The sequence below is a fragment of the Chrysemys picta genome, chromosome 13 (genome assembly GCF_011386835.1).
Source record: "Chrysemys picta bellii isolate R12L10 chromosome 13, ASM1138683v2, whole genome shotgun sequence".
Taxonomy (NCBI): domain Eukaryota; kingdom Metazoa; phylum Chordata; order Testudines; family Emydidae; genus Chrysemys; species Chrysemys picta.
In genome coordinates this window covers 24,815,214-24,829,172 of record NC_088803.1, presented here as the reverse complement: position 1 = coordinate 24,829,172, position 13,959 = coordinate 24,815,214, and the positions used below count along the sequence as shown (strand labels likewise).

General features: G+C 56.0%; 1 protein-coding gene across 13 annotated transcripts in view; it reads right to left on the bottom strand.

Moving 5' to 3' along the window:
* The window catches only part of CHD6 (chromodomain helicase DNA binding protein 6), a 203,331-nt gene that overhangs the window by 78,905 nt on the left and 110,467 nt on the right, over window positions 1-13,959 (bottom strand). For 12 of the 13 annotated variants that reach the window (XR_010592225.1, XM_065565660.1, XM_024105115.3 and 9 more), the window contains 5 exons: window positions 6,460-6,607; window positions 5,148-5,297; window positions 2,265-2,330; window positions 1,269-1,327; window positions 534-651 (listed from right to left, as the gene is read on the bottom strand). Coding sequence is in view for 12 of the 13 variants with exons in the window: in XM_065565660.1 (XP_065421732.1) it covers window positions 534-651; window positions 1,269-1,327; window positions 2,265-2,330; window positions 5,148-5,297; window positions 6,460-6,607 (541 nt within the window). In the remaining variant the exon portion in view is untranslated. Of the gene's footprint in view, window positions 1-533; window positions 652-1,268; window positions 1,328-2,264; window positions 2,331-5,147; window positions 5,298-6,459; window positions 6,608-13,959 lie in introns of those variants that run through there. The other variant, XM_065565659.1, reaches the window with a different exon arrangement.

Genomic DNA, 13,959 nt, shown 5'->3' with positions numbered 1-13,959 from the left:
TCCTGAGCCCTAAGTCTTTCCTTAGACAAACGTGGACTGTCAGTGGGTTGCGGGCAACAGGGCTGACAGCTTGCAGTCATGTCTGGCACTGTGGGGGGTGTCACTGGCCCAGCAGGCACTGCTGAATACCTCTCCCCCCGACCTGCCCCCCGTGTGCCTGGGCTGCTTTGAGGCTCCTCCTGATCATACACACCTGAGCGAAGGAGCAGAGCCCATCCAGTCTCCCCTTCACCCCGCTGGCACTGGGCTGGAGCCGGCAGCCAGCCCCAGGACTAGGATGAAGGCTGCCTGTCCACCTCCAGCTGGCCACTGTGCCTGCTCCAGGTGATGCATTGCTCAGAATGGAGCTGGGGCAGGTCGGGGTGAGCCAGCTGTCAAGCTGCAGCTCCTGCACTGTAACTGGGGACAGCTAGGCAGAGAGCATGGCATGCGGCAGCGCCCAGCCGGGGCTCACGGGCAGCACCAAGACAGCTCGACTGGCCCAGCTCTCCAGAGAGGAGATAGAAGTGCCAGCCGCCCGGCCATGGCCTCACCTCCGTGAAGATATGCTTCATCTGGGCCTGCTTGTTCCGAAAGCGCTTTATCTTCTGAGAGATCCTGGGGTCCTTCTCCAGCTCTTCCAGCGTCGCCCACTTGCAGTGCAGGTAGGAGCTGCGGAACAACAGGAAGCCAAACATGAAAGCCTGGTGGGTCGTGATCCCGTCCCCCTCCCAGCGTGGAAGGAGCCCTCAGTGACCCCCCACTGCCCTGGTTTGTAACACAAGGCCAGAGGCTGGGGAAACAAATGGCTCCAGTACAGCTGAGACTGAGCTCCATGGCCAAGGATCAGGGCTGCAGTGGCAGTGACTGTCTGTTCCTAACACCCTCCCAGGCGCATGGGCTCAGAGGGAAGCCCGGGGGAGAGGTTCCAAGCACCTAGCCAGAGCTAGCACGGCTGGTTTTGCAGCAAGCTGGCAGCCATCCCAGCAAGGTAGATGCTAGTGCGAGGGGAGCAGCATGGGGCACACACGTGCACACACACCTCTACACACAGTGCCTGGGTGCACACATTTCTGCACACAGCATGTGCTCATACACACTCTCCACCCAGTGTACGCCCACACATACTTGAATATGTGTACACACACCTCTGCACACACACATCTCTGCGCACCCCATGTGCATGCACACGCATACACTGCTCCACACAGCACTTGCATACACACAAGCATGCACACACCTCTGCACACAGCACATGTGCCAATACAGAACATAAACGTGGCACGTACAAGTTCCTGTACTTGACGTAGAATTCCTCCATCTCATAGGCCAGGCCGCCTGGGTGAACCTGAAACCAAGAGTGAGCGGGTTAGCACCAGCCAGCGCAGGGAAGGGGTGCGGGGCCAGGGACCTCTCCCCTGGTCAGGGCTCCGACTTCGCTCCTCTGGCCTGTGTATGAGCTGGAGACAGAACTGGAGCGCAGGAGACAGCAAAGAGGGGAGCTGAGCAGCATGAGGCTCGGGAAGGTGACGAGCGCTGCCTCAGCTCTAACTCGAGGTTTCAGTGGCCCTGGAGGGCCAGGAAGGTAACACAGGGACAGAACTTCCTCCACGCGCTGCCCCAGAATATGCTTCTGCAAGGGCAGCCACATGCCAACAGCTCACCGGAACCAGGCTCCCACCCGGCTCGACTCACTGCCTGACTGATGGGCGACGGCCTTCCCCTGCTCGAGGCTGGGTGGGCATCACGTTAGCCCCACCCCCGGGTAGCGCTGGGATCTACCACACCCCAGAAGTGTGGGATCCAGTAGAAGTTGCACACAGCTGGCACTGGGGACCCAGTACCTGCCCCTTTGGGAGGTGCGGGTTCTGCCAGACCTCTCTGCACACACCTTGTCCCACCCCCGCAGTCCAACCCCCTTCTCCAGAAAGGACAGTGTTCCCATCTCTGCCCTTCATGGAGATGCTCTGTTGTGAGGCTCCTCTGCTGGCCTCACCCAGGCCCAGCAATGGCCATGGTCAGCAGTCAGAGCCCTCCTCTCATCATGCCCACTGTATCCTGAGAGAGCCCAGAGCAGATGGTCATGGGAGGCGGCAGGGGCTGACTCCTGGGGAAGGGGGACTCCTGGTCAATGGGCTATGCCTCTTCCTTGGGGATGTCCAACCCCATCACAGTGCCTCAGCCCCTGGCGAGGTGGCCATGGGCAGCCATAGGGCCATGTCAGTATGCCAGAGCTGTGCCCAGGTGCCTCCCCTTTCTAAACACAGGAGGGGAAGGACACTCACCTCCTTCTGCACCAGTCTGGAGGCGAGGATCTTCTCAATGATGTTGGCATCATCCTCAGGGGGCTCCTGAGGGCACCGAAGGGAAAGCAGAGTCAATACCCTGGCCTGGTAGCACCCCCAGCCCTGTCACACAGAGCTCGCTGGCCGCCCCCCTCCCCTTCCTCCCTCTGGGCTCACAGCAGTGTGGGAGCCTGGAGTTGGCAAACAATGGGGGGGGCACCCCCCGGAATGTTCTTCATGGTCCCAGGTCAGGGGGATGAGAGCAGCGCCATCCATTGCTCTTCAGCCAGGCCAGGAGCAGCTTCAGGGGCCCCTGGATGGGGCTGCGATTTCCAGGGCTGCGTTTTGGACCAGGAGAGGGGATGCATCATCTCGGCACCCTGGCTCCTCCCGGTGGCACTCAGCTGAGGCTGCCCAGGCCCAGCCTTAGCCCCAGCAATGCCCAGCACCAAGGCACTATCTACTCCCGGCCACACACACGCAGGCGATGGCGCCAGCAGTACAGGGGACGGGGAAGGTGCTCTGCACTGGGGGTTGGACAGAGCCTCAGGGCCAGCGTCTGCCTGTCGGTGCACCAGCTCCAGCCTCTCCCACTGTCTCTCCCGGGGGCACGAGGGAGCCAGCAGCGCACACACACGCACAATGGGGGGCACCCAGGGGACACCAAGGCTGCACAGGCACGATACATGTCCTCTCCCACCCTGCAGTATCACTGGGGCAGAGTGTCCCAGGGCAGGGCATGACTCCCCCTCTCCACGGGGAGGGGCTTGTGCTCTGCGGCAAGGCTGGAGCAAGTACAGAAGCAGACAGCCAGGGAAAGGGCTTGAGGGAGGGTGTGAAAATACAGGTCACAAACTCCTGAGAGCAGGGCAGGTGGGGCACACAACTACACCAGGGTGAGCCCCACATAGGCGCGCCCAGCTACACCGGGGTGAGCCCCACACAGGTGCACCCAGCTACACCGGGGTGAGCCCCACACAGAGGTGCACAACTACACCGGGGTGAGTTCCACACAGGCGCACCCAGCTACACCAGGGTGAGCCCCACAAAGAGGTGCACAGCTACACCGGGGTGAGCCCCACACAGGCGCGCCCAGCTACACCGGGGTGAGCTGCACACAGGCGCGCCCAGCTACACCGGGGTGAGCCCCACACCTCAGGGCTGGCTGCATCACTATCTGTGCCACTCACAAACTCCCCATCTCCATCCCTGGGGGCATCATGGGGTGCAGCCATGCCCACTGCCTGCACACGGATGTTGTAAGAGCCTTGTGGGTGGGTTTTGTTCCTAGCCTGGGAAGGGCCAAGGTGCCAGTGGGTTTCCCTAGCCACAGTTGCCATGGTCACCTCTAAAATGCTGGATGTCAGATGGAGGCAATGAATGCAGCCAGCCCCAGTGGCCACAGCTCATCGGACCTGCTGGCATAATGCCGCAGGGGCGCTGGAGGCTTTGAGCCTTTGCACATAGCAACCCACCCGGAGTGGGGTTTTCTCCGGGGTGTGCTGGGGTCAGGCCACATTTGCCCTGCTCAGAGGGAAGCAGATGCCAGGTGGGACCAATGGGCAGCAGGAGCTTGGGCCTGTCAAGGCCACTTCCCTTTCCCGTTTGGATTTCAGCAAAGGATTTGCCAGGGTCTCTCAGGAAATCTCACTTGCAAGATCATTTCCATGGGCCAGACTAGGATCACAGGCCTGTGACAGTGGCCAAAAGAGAATCAGCAACAGAGAGAAAGGGCCGCACATCTCCCCTGGGAAGAGCAGCAGGGTCGCATTGAATAGCTCAGTAAAGGAGATGACTAATATTCACGCAGCAGCTTGGCTGAGAGCTGACTAAGGGGCACCTGACAATGGTACACAAAGAGAGGCTGTAATCAATATTGAACAGCTTTGCTAAAGGCTGGAGCAGGGAACGAGCAGCCAGCGCTTGACACTCACAGCAGAGACCCGGCCAGGAGAAGCTGTCAGCGTCAGCCAGGACAGAACACTGACACAGAAGGACCTGGAGAGAGTAGAGACATGGGCACCGAGAGAGAGTGGAGACAGGCACATCCGAAATGCCTCAGGACTCACCATGAGTGGGCAGCGTGCCAGACACAAGGTGATGGGGCTACAAAGATGGCGAGCACAGTGCTGGGCTGCAAACAGACCCCATACTCTGGAGCAGGGAAGCGACTGCCCAGTGCCGCATGGGTGGGCTGTGATCACATCCCCCACGCGGGGCACTGCATTGCCAGAGATGCCAAGAAACTGGAGAGGAGTCAAAGATACCAGCAGGCTGGAGACACTAATTTCCGCAGCCTCAGTCCTGATAGTTTAGTGTGGCTGGGGATGCGGAAGGAGGGACATGGCAGCAGCCCACAGACACCCCAAGGGCATTAATGCCAAGCAGGGAGGGGATCACTGAGTGTGGTGCCGGGGGCAGAGCTGGGAGGGTCAGGAAGACAGCCTCCCCTGGGAATAGTCTCCCAGAGAAGGGGCAGGGCAGGGCCTGCAGAAACAAGAGGGAGCTCAGGCCCAAGACCATGGGCTGGGAAAAGGCCCTTGCTGACCTGGCAGACCGACATGCTGGGGCTCTGGATGGTCCTTCTCATCTCTCAGCGCTAGGAGGTGCTGGGGTTGAACGCTTCACTTCCTGAGAGCCCCACGCACGCTCTGCAAGGAGACATGCTGAGCGCAGCTGGATGATGCTCTGGGCAGCTCTCACCCATCCTCCTAGGCACATGCACTGCCCCACACAGCCGGCTCCCCCTCGGACCCACACGCTCCTGCTTGCTTTCAGTACACAGCCAGCATCCCATGTGTGCCCCTCCCCCAATCCAGCAGAGCCCCACCCCCTCTCTACAGGGAGGGCTGGTGCAAGACAGGCTAGCGGGCCCTCCCATACCTCTGCTTGCCATGCCAGCGTAGACGCGGAGAGCGCGGAGGCTCGCCCAGCTCCCAGCACTGCTATCGTCTCGCCATCGTCATCCACCACTTTGAAATCCAGGTCCTCGTTGTACTTCCTCCGCTTCACCTGGCGGCCTGAACGGCGCTTCTGTGCAGTAGACAACACAGGCAGTCAGAGGGCTGGTGGACAACACCACCTCTCCCTCCCCATGGCCACGGGGATTCACAGGGGAGGGGAAGGTGCAGGAGGGGAGACAGCCCAGCCGCACCGGGGAGAATCCCATCCCCACCCAGGCCTGTGGGACAACGGTGCCTTATGCAGCAGACACTGCCAGGGTGCAAAGCTATTCTCACAGTGATTTCCGTCTCCGTTTCTCCTGGCTCTCACACAGGGAACTACCAGATATCAGATCCCGCCTCCCCAGGCCAAAACGCACAGCTGCTCACACACTCCCTGTGAACCCGCAACACGGAGCATGGTGTTTGCACCCAGCATTCCAGCCCTGGGGTTCAGGGGCATCCATTTCGGGCCCATCCTGGTAGGTGTCCAGGGACCTCAATCCTCGGAAGCCTGGTACCTCTCAGGATTGGTTTATGCCACATGTTTTTCTAGCCTGGCTCAGAGGTGGCGGCGGAGCACCGAACACAGACCAGGGCTCAGGCTGGGGTGAGCACCGAACACAGGCCAGGGCTCAGGCTGGGGAGAGCACCGAACACAGGCCAGGGCTCAGGCTGGGGAGAGCACCGAACACAGGCCAGGGCTCAGGCTGGGGAGAGCACCGAACACAGGCCAGGGCTCAGGCAGGGGTGAGCACCGAACACAGGCCGGGGCTCAGGTTGTGGTGAGCACCAGGCACCGGCCAGGGCTAAAGGATGCTGGGGGATGGTGAATCCCCTGTCCAAATCACATGGGCCATCTCTTAGGGGACCCCAATGGAGAGCTGTGCCACTGCTGGACTGCAGAGGGAGGTTCTCAACATGACCTGTGCTCAGCACACCCTCCCGCTGGTCTGAGGAGCAAGGCGCTCCCAGTCCCACTGAGCTGGGGAGCAAGGGGTCAGTGGGGAACACAGCCAAGTGATATGCAAGGGCAGCGTGCTGGCATTAACCCTTACATTACCAGCCACAAACCTGGCCGAGGCGACTATCCACTGACCAACTGCTACCTGGATGCACTGAGCTCTGAGCTCATCGCACAGGCACCCAAATGTAAGAAATCAGCTGTAGGAAGTCAAAGCTGTGTTAGAACCCCAGGACATACAACAGACTATAGCCAGTTGAACCCACTGAGGCCAGGGCCCTGCACATACCTGGCTGTCGGCCGACTCAGCAGACTCCTCGGGGCTCTGCAGAGATGGGCTCAGAAGGCCTTGATCCGATTCCAAACTCTCCACTGGGATCTCGTTTTTCCTTTTCCCTTTTTTCTTCTTCTCCACAGGGGTTGGTCCTTGCTCCTTGCTGCCAGGAGAGACTGACAGTTAATCCCTTCTCCAGAGATGTCAGAGCTCAGCATCCAGGGAGAGGCCAACAAAACCATTTGCTTTCAGTTCTTTAATCCCACTTTGGGGAGCTTCTGCATCAGGTCACCAGGATGCACAGAGGCCAGTGGGGAGAGCTCCCCTTGGGAGTGACTCTAGACTGTGCGCAAGGCACCTGGCCCCACAGTCACAGCATTCTGACCACGGGCCTGGCCCCATGGTCAGAGCGCCGCATGGACGTGGTCAGGGCGCCTGGCCCCGTGATCAGAGCGCCACACAGACGTGGTCAAGACGCCTGACCCCGTGGTCAGAGCGCCGCACGGAAGTGGCCAGGATGCCTGGCCCCGTGGTCAGAGCGCCGCATGGACGTGGCCAGGACGCCTGGCCCCGTGGTCAGAGCGCCGCACGGACGTGGCCAGGACTCCTGGCCCCGTGGTCAGAGCACTGCACGGATGTGGCCAGGACGCCTGGCCCCATGGTCAGCCCTTTCAGGGAGTGTGGTCCACTGGTCAGAGCAGGAATCTGGGAGTGATAAGAGGAGGTTGCTCATCTGTAACTGAAGGCTCTTTGAGATGCATGGAATACCCTACCTGTATTCCACTGAGGGTTCTGCGCATGTGCCCGGAGCTGGAGCTTTTAAAAGTAGCAGTGTCCGTGTCTGCACACACGCCCTTGGTTTCATCTGAGGTGATAAAGAGCGGAGCGGACTGACCGTGCCCATAGCTCCCCTTCTCCACCACAAATCAATCGAATCCGCAGCAGAGGGGAAGGACGGCGGGACTGGAATACAGATCAGGACCACACATCTCGAAGAACCACCCTCTTCTTTGCGTGACAGTCCCTATGGTATTCCACTGAGGGTGATTAACAAGCAGTACCTTAGGTAGGAGGAGGGTGTGAGGATGATGACAATGAAACCAGGAAGAGGAGGACGGCTGCGCCAAAGGAGGCATCCGTAGAAGAGTCCCACACCAAGGTGTAATGGGAAGAGAAGGTATGTACTGAACTCCACGTGGCTGTCCTACAGATGTCCATAAGGGGCACATCGTGAAGCACAGTTGCAGTTGATGCTTGAGCTCACGTGGAATGGGCCTGTATCCCACGCAATAGAGACAGCCCTGATAACTGGTAGCAGAACATAATGCATCCCGAAACCCACTTAGAGATCCTCTGAGCAAAAATCATTTGTCCCTTAATGCATCCAGTTACAGTAATAAACAGCCTAGGGGACTTCCTGAAGGGTTTTGTCCTCTGCAGGTAGAAGGCCAGGACCCTGGGGATGTCGAGGGAGTGAAGGTGTTGTTCCTCCACTGAAGCATGAGGCTTTGGAAAGAAGGTGGGTAAGTGTATAGGTTGGTTGATATGGAAACAAGGGACAACCTTAGGCAGGAACTTGGGGTGCAAGTGTAGGGAAACCTTGTCTTTGTGAAAAGTGGTAAAGGGGCGATCAGTCATCATGACCCCCAGTTTGCCCACCCATCTTGCAGAAGTGATAGCCACCAGGAAGGCAACCTTCATGGAGTGAAGAGAGAGAGCATGAGGCCATAGGTTCAAAGGGTGACTTTGTCAATGTCGTTAGGACAAGGTTGAGGTCCCATTGGGGAGTGATGGACTGAACAGGAGGATAGGTTCATAGGAGACCTTTCCAAAACCTGGAACTCAATGGATGAGTAAAGACAGCGGCCCCTCAAATGGAGGGTGGAAGGCATTGATAGCAGCACTTGATGGAAGTGAGAGCGAGGCTGGATGCCTTCAGAAAGAGGAAATAATCCAGAATAAGAGAGATGTCCACATTTTCAGGGACAAGGCTCCTGCTTTGGGACCAAGAAGTGAAATGCTTCCACTTGGCCCCACAGGAGCATCTCATGGACTCCTTCAAGCTCCTCGAGAGAATGCCCTGCACTGCCAACAAGCATTCCCACTTTAATAAAGTTGCCCATCCAAAAGCTCTGAGGTGAAGAGTGTAGAGATTGGGGTGCTGGATCCATCTGCCCTGTTGCATGACCAGTTCCAGGAGAGGTTGTAGTGGGGAGCGCACTGACATGCAGAGAAGCAGGAGAAACCAGAACTGTCGAGGCCAGAAGGGGACAATCAGAATGACTGTCACTCTCTCCCACCTGACCTTGTGCAGGACTCACTGTAGGAGCAGTAGGGGAGGAAAGGCGTAATTGAACCGATCAGACCAGCAAAGGACTAGAGCATCGTCCTGGTACAGGACACCAAGACGGCCTCTGGACCACTATTAAGTGCACTTGCTGTTGGCCTGGGAGGCAAAGAGGTCCCTGATTGGAATTCCTCAGCAACTGAAAATGCTGGTGACTACAGTGTCGTGAAGATCCCATTCACGAACCTTCTGCTGAGAGAGTCCATGATTATGTTTTGAATTCTGGGAAGGTACGCCACCGAGAACAGGATCTTGCAGATGATGCACCAATCCCAAAGGCCTCCACCCAGAGTACAGGAGATCTCGTGCCCCCTTGCTTGTTGATGCAGTAGACAGTGGTGTTTTCTGACATGATGAGGACATGACAGGAATGGATGGATGGGAGAAACGCCCGACATGCTCTCCTCACTGCTCTAAGTTCCAGGATGTTGATGTGCATCCAGGACTCCCGAGCAGTCCAAGTGCCTTGAGTCATGCACTTGCTCATGTGGGCCCCCCATCTAATGAGCAATGCACCCATGATAATTGTCATTGAAGGGGAGGATGGGAGGAACAGTATCCCAGTGCACACCTGAGCCAGATCCGTCACCACTGGAGAAGGAAGAGGACTTCATGGGGAAAAGTGGAGACAAGGTCCATAGAAAGGTGCTGTGACGAAGTTGGGGATTTTTGTAGTGTTTTACATGACTAGTGTGTGCACACCTCAGTTTCCCTGTGTGCTGCATGTTTAACAAGGTGGTGAGAGAGGGTTTGTTGGTGCAGAGAAATAGGTGTGACCTTGCCTAGCAGCTGGGACCCCTGGATAATGGCCTGGAGATGGGGTACCCTAACAACTGGTGACCTGGTGACTAAGAGGTCCACCCCAACTTAGCAGTCAGTCGGTTCTGGCCAGTGGGAGGACCCTGGTGACCTGTTTACCTAGGACGGAAGACAAAGGACAGGGGAGGAGCTGTTGGGGAAGATGATATCGGATAATTGGCTGGAAGGAGGGGGCTGCTGGACTGGAGAGAGGGAGCAGCCAGAGCCCACCTGGATGCAGGAGAGACCTAGATGTATGGTGCTGACTAGGCCTGAGTGCCTGAAGAGTTTCCTGTGCTAGGTTCAGATGCTCAATAAACCTTTCTGTTTTACGCTGGCTGAGAGTCACTTCAGTCTAGAGATCAGGGTTGCATTATTCCCTCTGGGAGTGGAGGCCCCGGGGGTCCAGAGCAAGTGGATTCCCTGAGTGAGCCCGTTGCGAGAGACAGCATGCTGAGAGCTCAGAGAGGTGGGGTTCCAGGAGCCAGAGGAGCCTACGGCTTAACCACTGAGAGAGAGTGGACCCCCGAAAAGGTCTGTCACACTGAAGTGGATTCCTCCCAGGGACCGCACAGAGCCGAGAAAGAGCATGAGTCCTGTGAGTCCATGACAGGTGTGTAGGGGAATAGACCCTCTGGAGCCATAAGTGTAGGCAGCGAAACCGCAGATGAGCAAATGCAATCACACAAGTGCAAGTTGGAAAGAAGAGAAAGGCAAGTTCTGGCTGGGAAAAAAGGATTGAACAACACCCTGAAAATTAGGTCCTGAAGGGTCTGGAACCTGTCCTCCAGCAGTTCTGGACAAGCTGAGACCGTGTCGGTGCGTGCCCCAATGAACTCTAGCAATTACCTGGGGTCCAAAGTTCATTTTTCAATGTTTATGCTCACCCCCAGGGAGGAGAGGCGTGTGAGCAGCATGGAAATCGAAGCTCAAGCTTCCCTTCTTGATCGTGTCACCAGCAGCCTATCATCTAGATAAGGGAATAGAAGGATCCTTCAACAGCAGAGGTGGGCCACCACAACTGAGAAAACTTTGGTGAATACATGAGGAGCAGTGGATAGTCTGAATGGGAGAACCTGTACTGAAATTGATGATGATCTGCCATGAATATCACGAATCATCTGTGGGCAGGATGGTTGTCCACATGAAAGTAAGAGCCATAAACCATATATTTCTTTCTAGGGAAGAAATGATAGCCGCCAGAGTGACCATACAAAACTTTGGCTTTCGTACTAAATGGTTGAGATGACATAGGTCTAGGATCGGTCGCCACCCACCTGTCTTCTTGGGGACTAGGAAATAAGTGGAATAGAACCCTGCTCCCTGATGGGCTGCGGGAACAGGTTCTATCGCGCCTATCTGAAGAAGGAAGTCCACTTCACGGTGAGGATACTGTTGTGAGAACAATTCCTGAAGCGGAGGTCGGGGATGTGGACGAGGTAGTGTTTGGAACTTAATCGTATAGCCATGTCGAATGATATCCAGGATTCACTTGACCACTGTTATTGCACTTCAAAAGGGCAAGAAGAGAGCTAGGCGCCCACTGAAAGGGGTGGGCCGGGAGCACGCCATGAGGCACAGAGTTTGGCGGCTCTCTGAGTGTTCTCAGAAATAGCACTTCTGAGATGTTTGAGGGCAGGAGGTTGTGATGACGATTAACTGGAAGGATAGGACTGCTGGGTCCTCTGCTGTTTGTGAGAAGGCTCATAGGACCGTTGGAAACGTTGGGGAGCTTTGAACCGCTGGGTTGGAGGTGGACAGTAGAATTTGAGCTTGGGTGCTGGTGTGTAGATGACCAGAGACCGGAGGGTGGCTCTAGAGTCCTTGAGGGAGTAAAGAGAGTCATCAGTCTTCTGATCGAAGAGGTGAGACTTGTCAAAGGAAGATCTTCTATGGTGGTTTGGATCTCCTTTGGAAAGTCGGAAGAATGTAACCAGGACTCTCTGTGCAGAGCTATGATTCTATGACAATCCCCGTAGCCATCGTATGCGAGAAGTGTCTGCAGCTTCGTCCTCGCCACCAGTTTCCCTTCCTCTAGGATAGCTTGGAATCGGGCCTGATCCTGCAGGGGCAGTTTATCAGTGAAATCCATAGGTTTGCCGTAGGTAAGGAAGTTGTATTTCACAAACAGAGCCAAGTAGTTCAAAATGCAAAATTGTAGGTTGATAGAGGAAAAAACCTTGTGGCCCAAAAGGTCCAGGTGCTTGCCCTCCTTATCTGCTGGGATGGATCGCAGGTGCTGTTGGTGGGTCCATTTGGTAGCTGCCTGAATTACAAGAGAGTTGGGTGGAGGATGGGAGAAGAGAAACTCAGATGGCCTCATTGATTGGTAGGGCCACCTTGGCTGGTACTGAGGATGTAAGATGTTGAGCAGTTTGTGCTGCTTATCTTGCACTTCCTCCAGTGGGATGCTGAGGGCACCAGCCACCCTACGAAGCAGCTCCTGAAATTGTTGCAAGTCATCCGGTGGCGAGGGAGGAGTAGAAGATACTGCGGCATCCGGGGATGTAGAGGGGAACTGCTTCGGATCTAGTGGTACTGTCAGAGTTGGACTCAGCATTACCTAACAGCGAGTCTGAATGCCTGCTGGACGATGGTCGGAGAGGGGAGAAGGCATTCCTCACGGGGGAGAGCAGGAAGGATCCAATGGTGGGATTCTGTAGCCACGAGCCCCAGTATGGCCATCCCGGCGTGGATCTGACTGCAGATGTTGAGGAGGGCCCCGTAGAGCAGGGTACCAAAGACACCACTGCTAGGTAAATGGCGGCTACTACCATGAACCTGACGGGGCCTTGGAGTACTCACACCAGCGGTATGGAAGGGGAAGGCCTCGGTCCCTGAAGAAATCTTCCGAATCCAAGAAATCAGAAGCCAGTTCAAATGGTGGTGCCATCAGAACTGAAGAAACTGTAGAAGGCTCTGGGGAGTGGGCGGGAATATGGCCCAAAGAAGGCAAGTCCAACTTTGGGAAGCGCACTCTCTGAAGAGGTGATAGCACCAGAGGGCAAGAAGACCTCTCCTCAGAGAAAGCAAACAGCTCATGCGGCTCCGGAGGTTGACCCAAGTCTCCCCAGCATCAGTGGCATGCGCTCTTCAGCTGGAACCGGAAATGGAGAGGAGGATTGTTAAGGATCCAAAGGTTCCCTGGACCTTGGCAGTGCCGATCTGGAAGGAGTATGAGTTTCAGTGGATGGGGCTAACAGACACAATGGTCTGTGCAGCTTCTTGTTGTGCTTGTGCGCCTTGGAACGCACTGCTTCTCTGTGGCCGGAACTCATGGATGAGGCAGTGTTATTCTTGGACATAGAGTAAGACTTACTGCCATGCTTATGTGCAGGCTTCCTTGCCTCACAGCTAGGCCCCAATGCGGGTCCACAGCGCTGGTACTGGCGGAAATAGACTGGAGGTCTGTGGTAGGAGACATGTTCTTAGCTTGCTCAGGCCAATGTACAGGGATGTTCCCTGGCCTGGATCCAACTGCGGTCTCATGGTGACCTCAATGAGGTGCTTCTTGAAGTGAAGAGCCCAGCCTTTCCGCGTACGTGCAGGGAAGGAGAGACAGATACTGCACCTGGATGCAACTTGTGCCTCCCCCAAGTAATAAGGGCAGCATTGGTACTTGTCACTGACTGAGAATGAGCGATGACAGGAAGCGCAGATCTTGAACCCTGGAGTCTTCAGCATAATCCAATACCAGGCCTGGGTGCTGGGAAGATGGAGGGGGGGAAGGGGAGAGATCGGGACGACCAGTTAAAATGGCGTCCCCGCTCCTTAAAATCCTAAGAACTACCACTGAAACAACTATAAAAATAACAAAACTATTAACTATGTACAAGAATAAGAGTCTTTTTTCTCAGTTTGCAGAAATGCGTCACAAGAGACAAGAGAAACAAAGAGGCTCCAATTCTGACCACGCGGTGGTGAGAAGGAAGTGAGTGCATGGTCGGTCTGTCCTGCCCTTTATCGCCTCAGCCGTAACCAGGAGGCGGACCAAGGGGGCATGCGTGGACCAACAGACACTACTATCAAAAGCTCCAGCTCCAGGCGCACGCACAGAACCTTCAGTTGAATACAAGAGGGACCATCACTTGAAGAAGAAGACCTTGCTCTGTGATACATTGGCTGTACCCTCTGCACTCCTGTTTCCCCATGATAAGCATGGAGGCGACACTTTGCCACCTCTGAGATCCACAGGCTGAAGATGCTACAAAGTACAGTTATTATTGCAGACCTCAGAGTGCAAAGTGCAACCCTGGCTTCCTGGCCCACATGCCCTATGGACTGCTCCCCTGGAAGCTCTATTTGAAACAGTTCAGTCCTCTGCAGAAGGAAATGAACATGAGAAATCTGATCAGTTACCTCATGTCTTG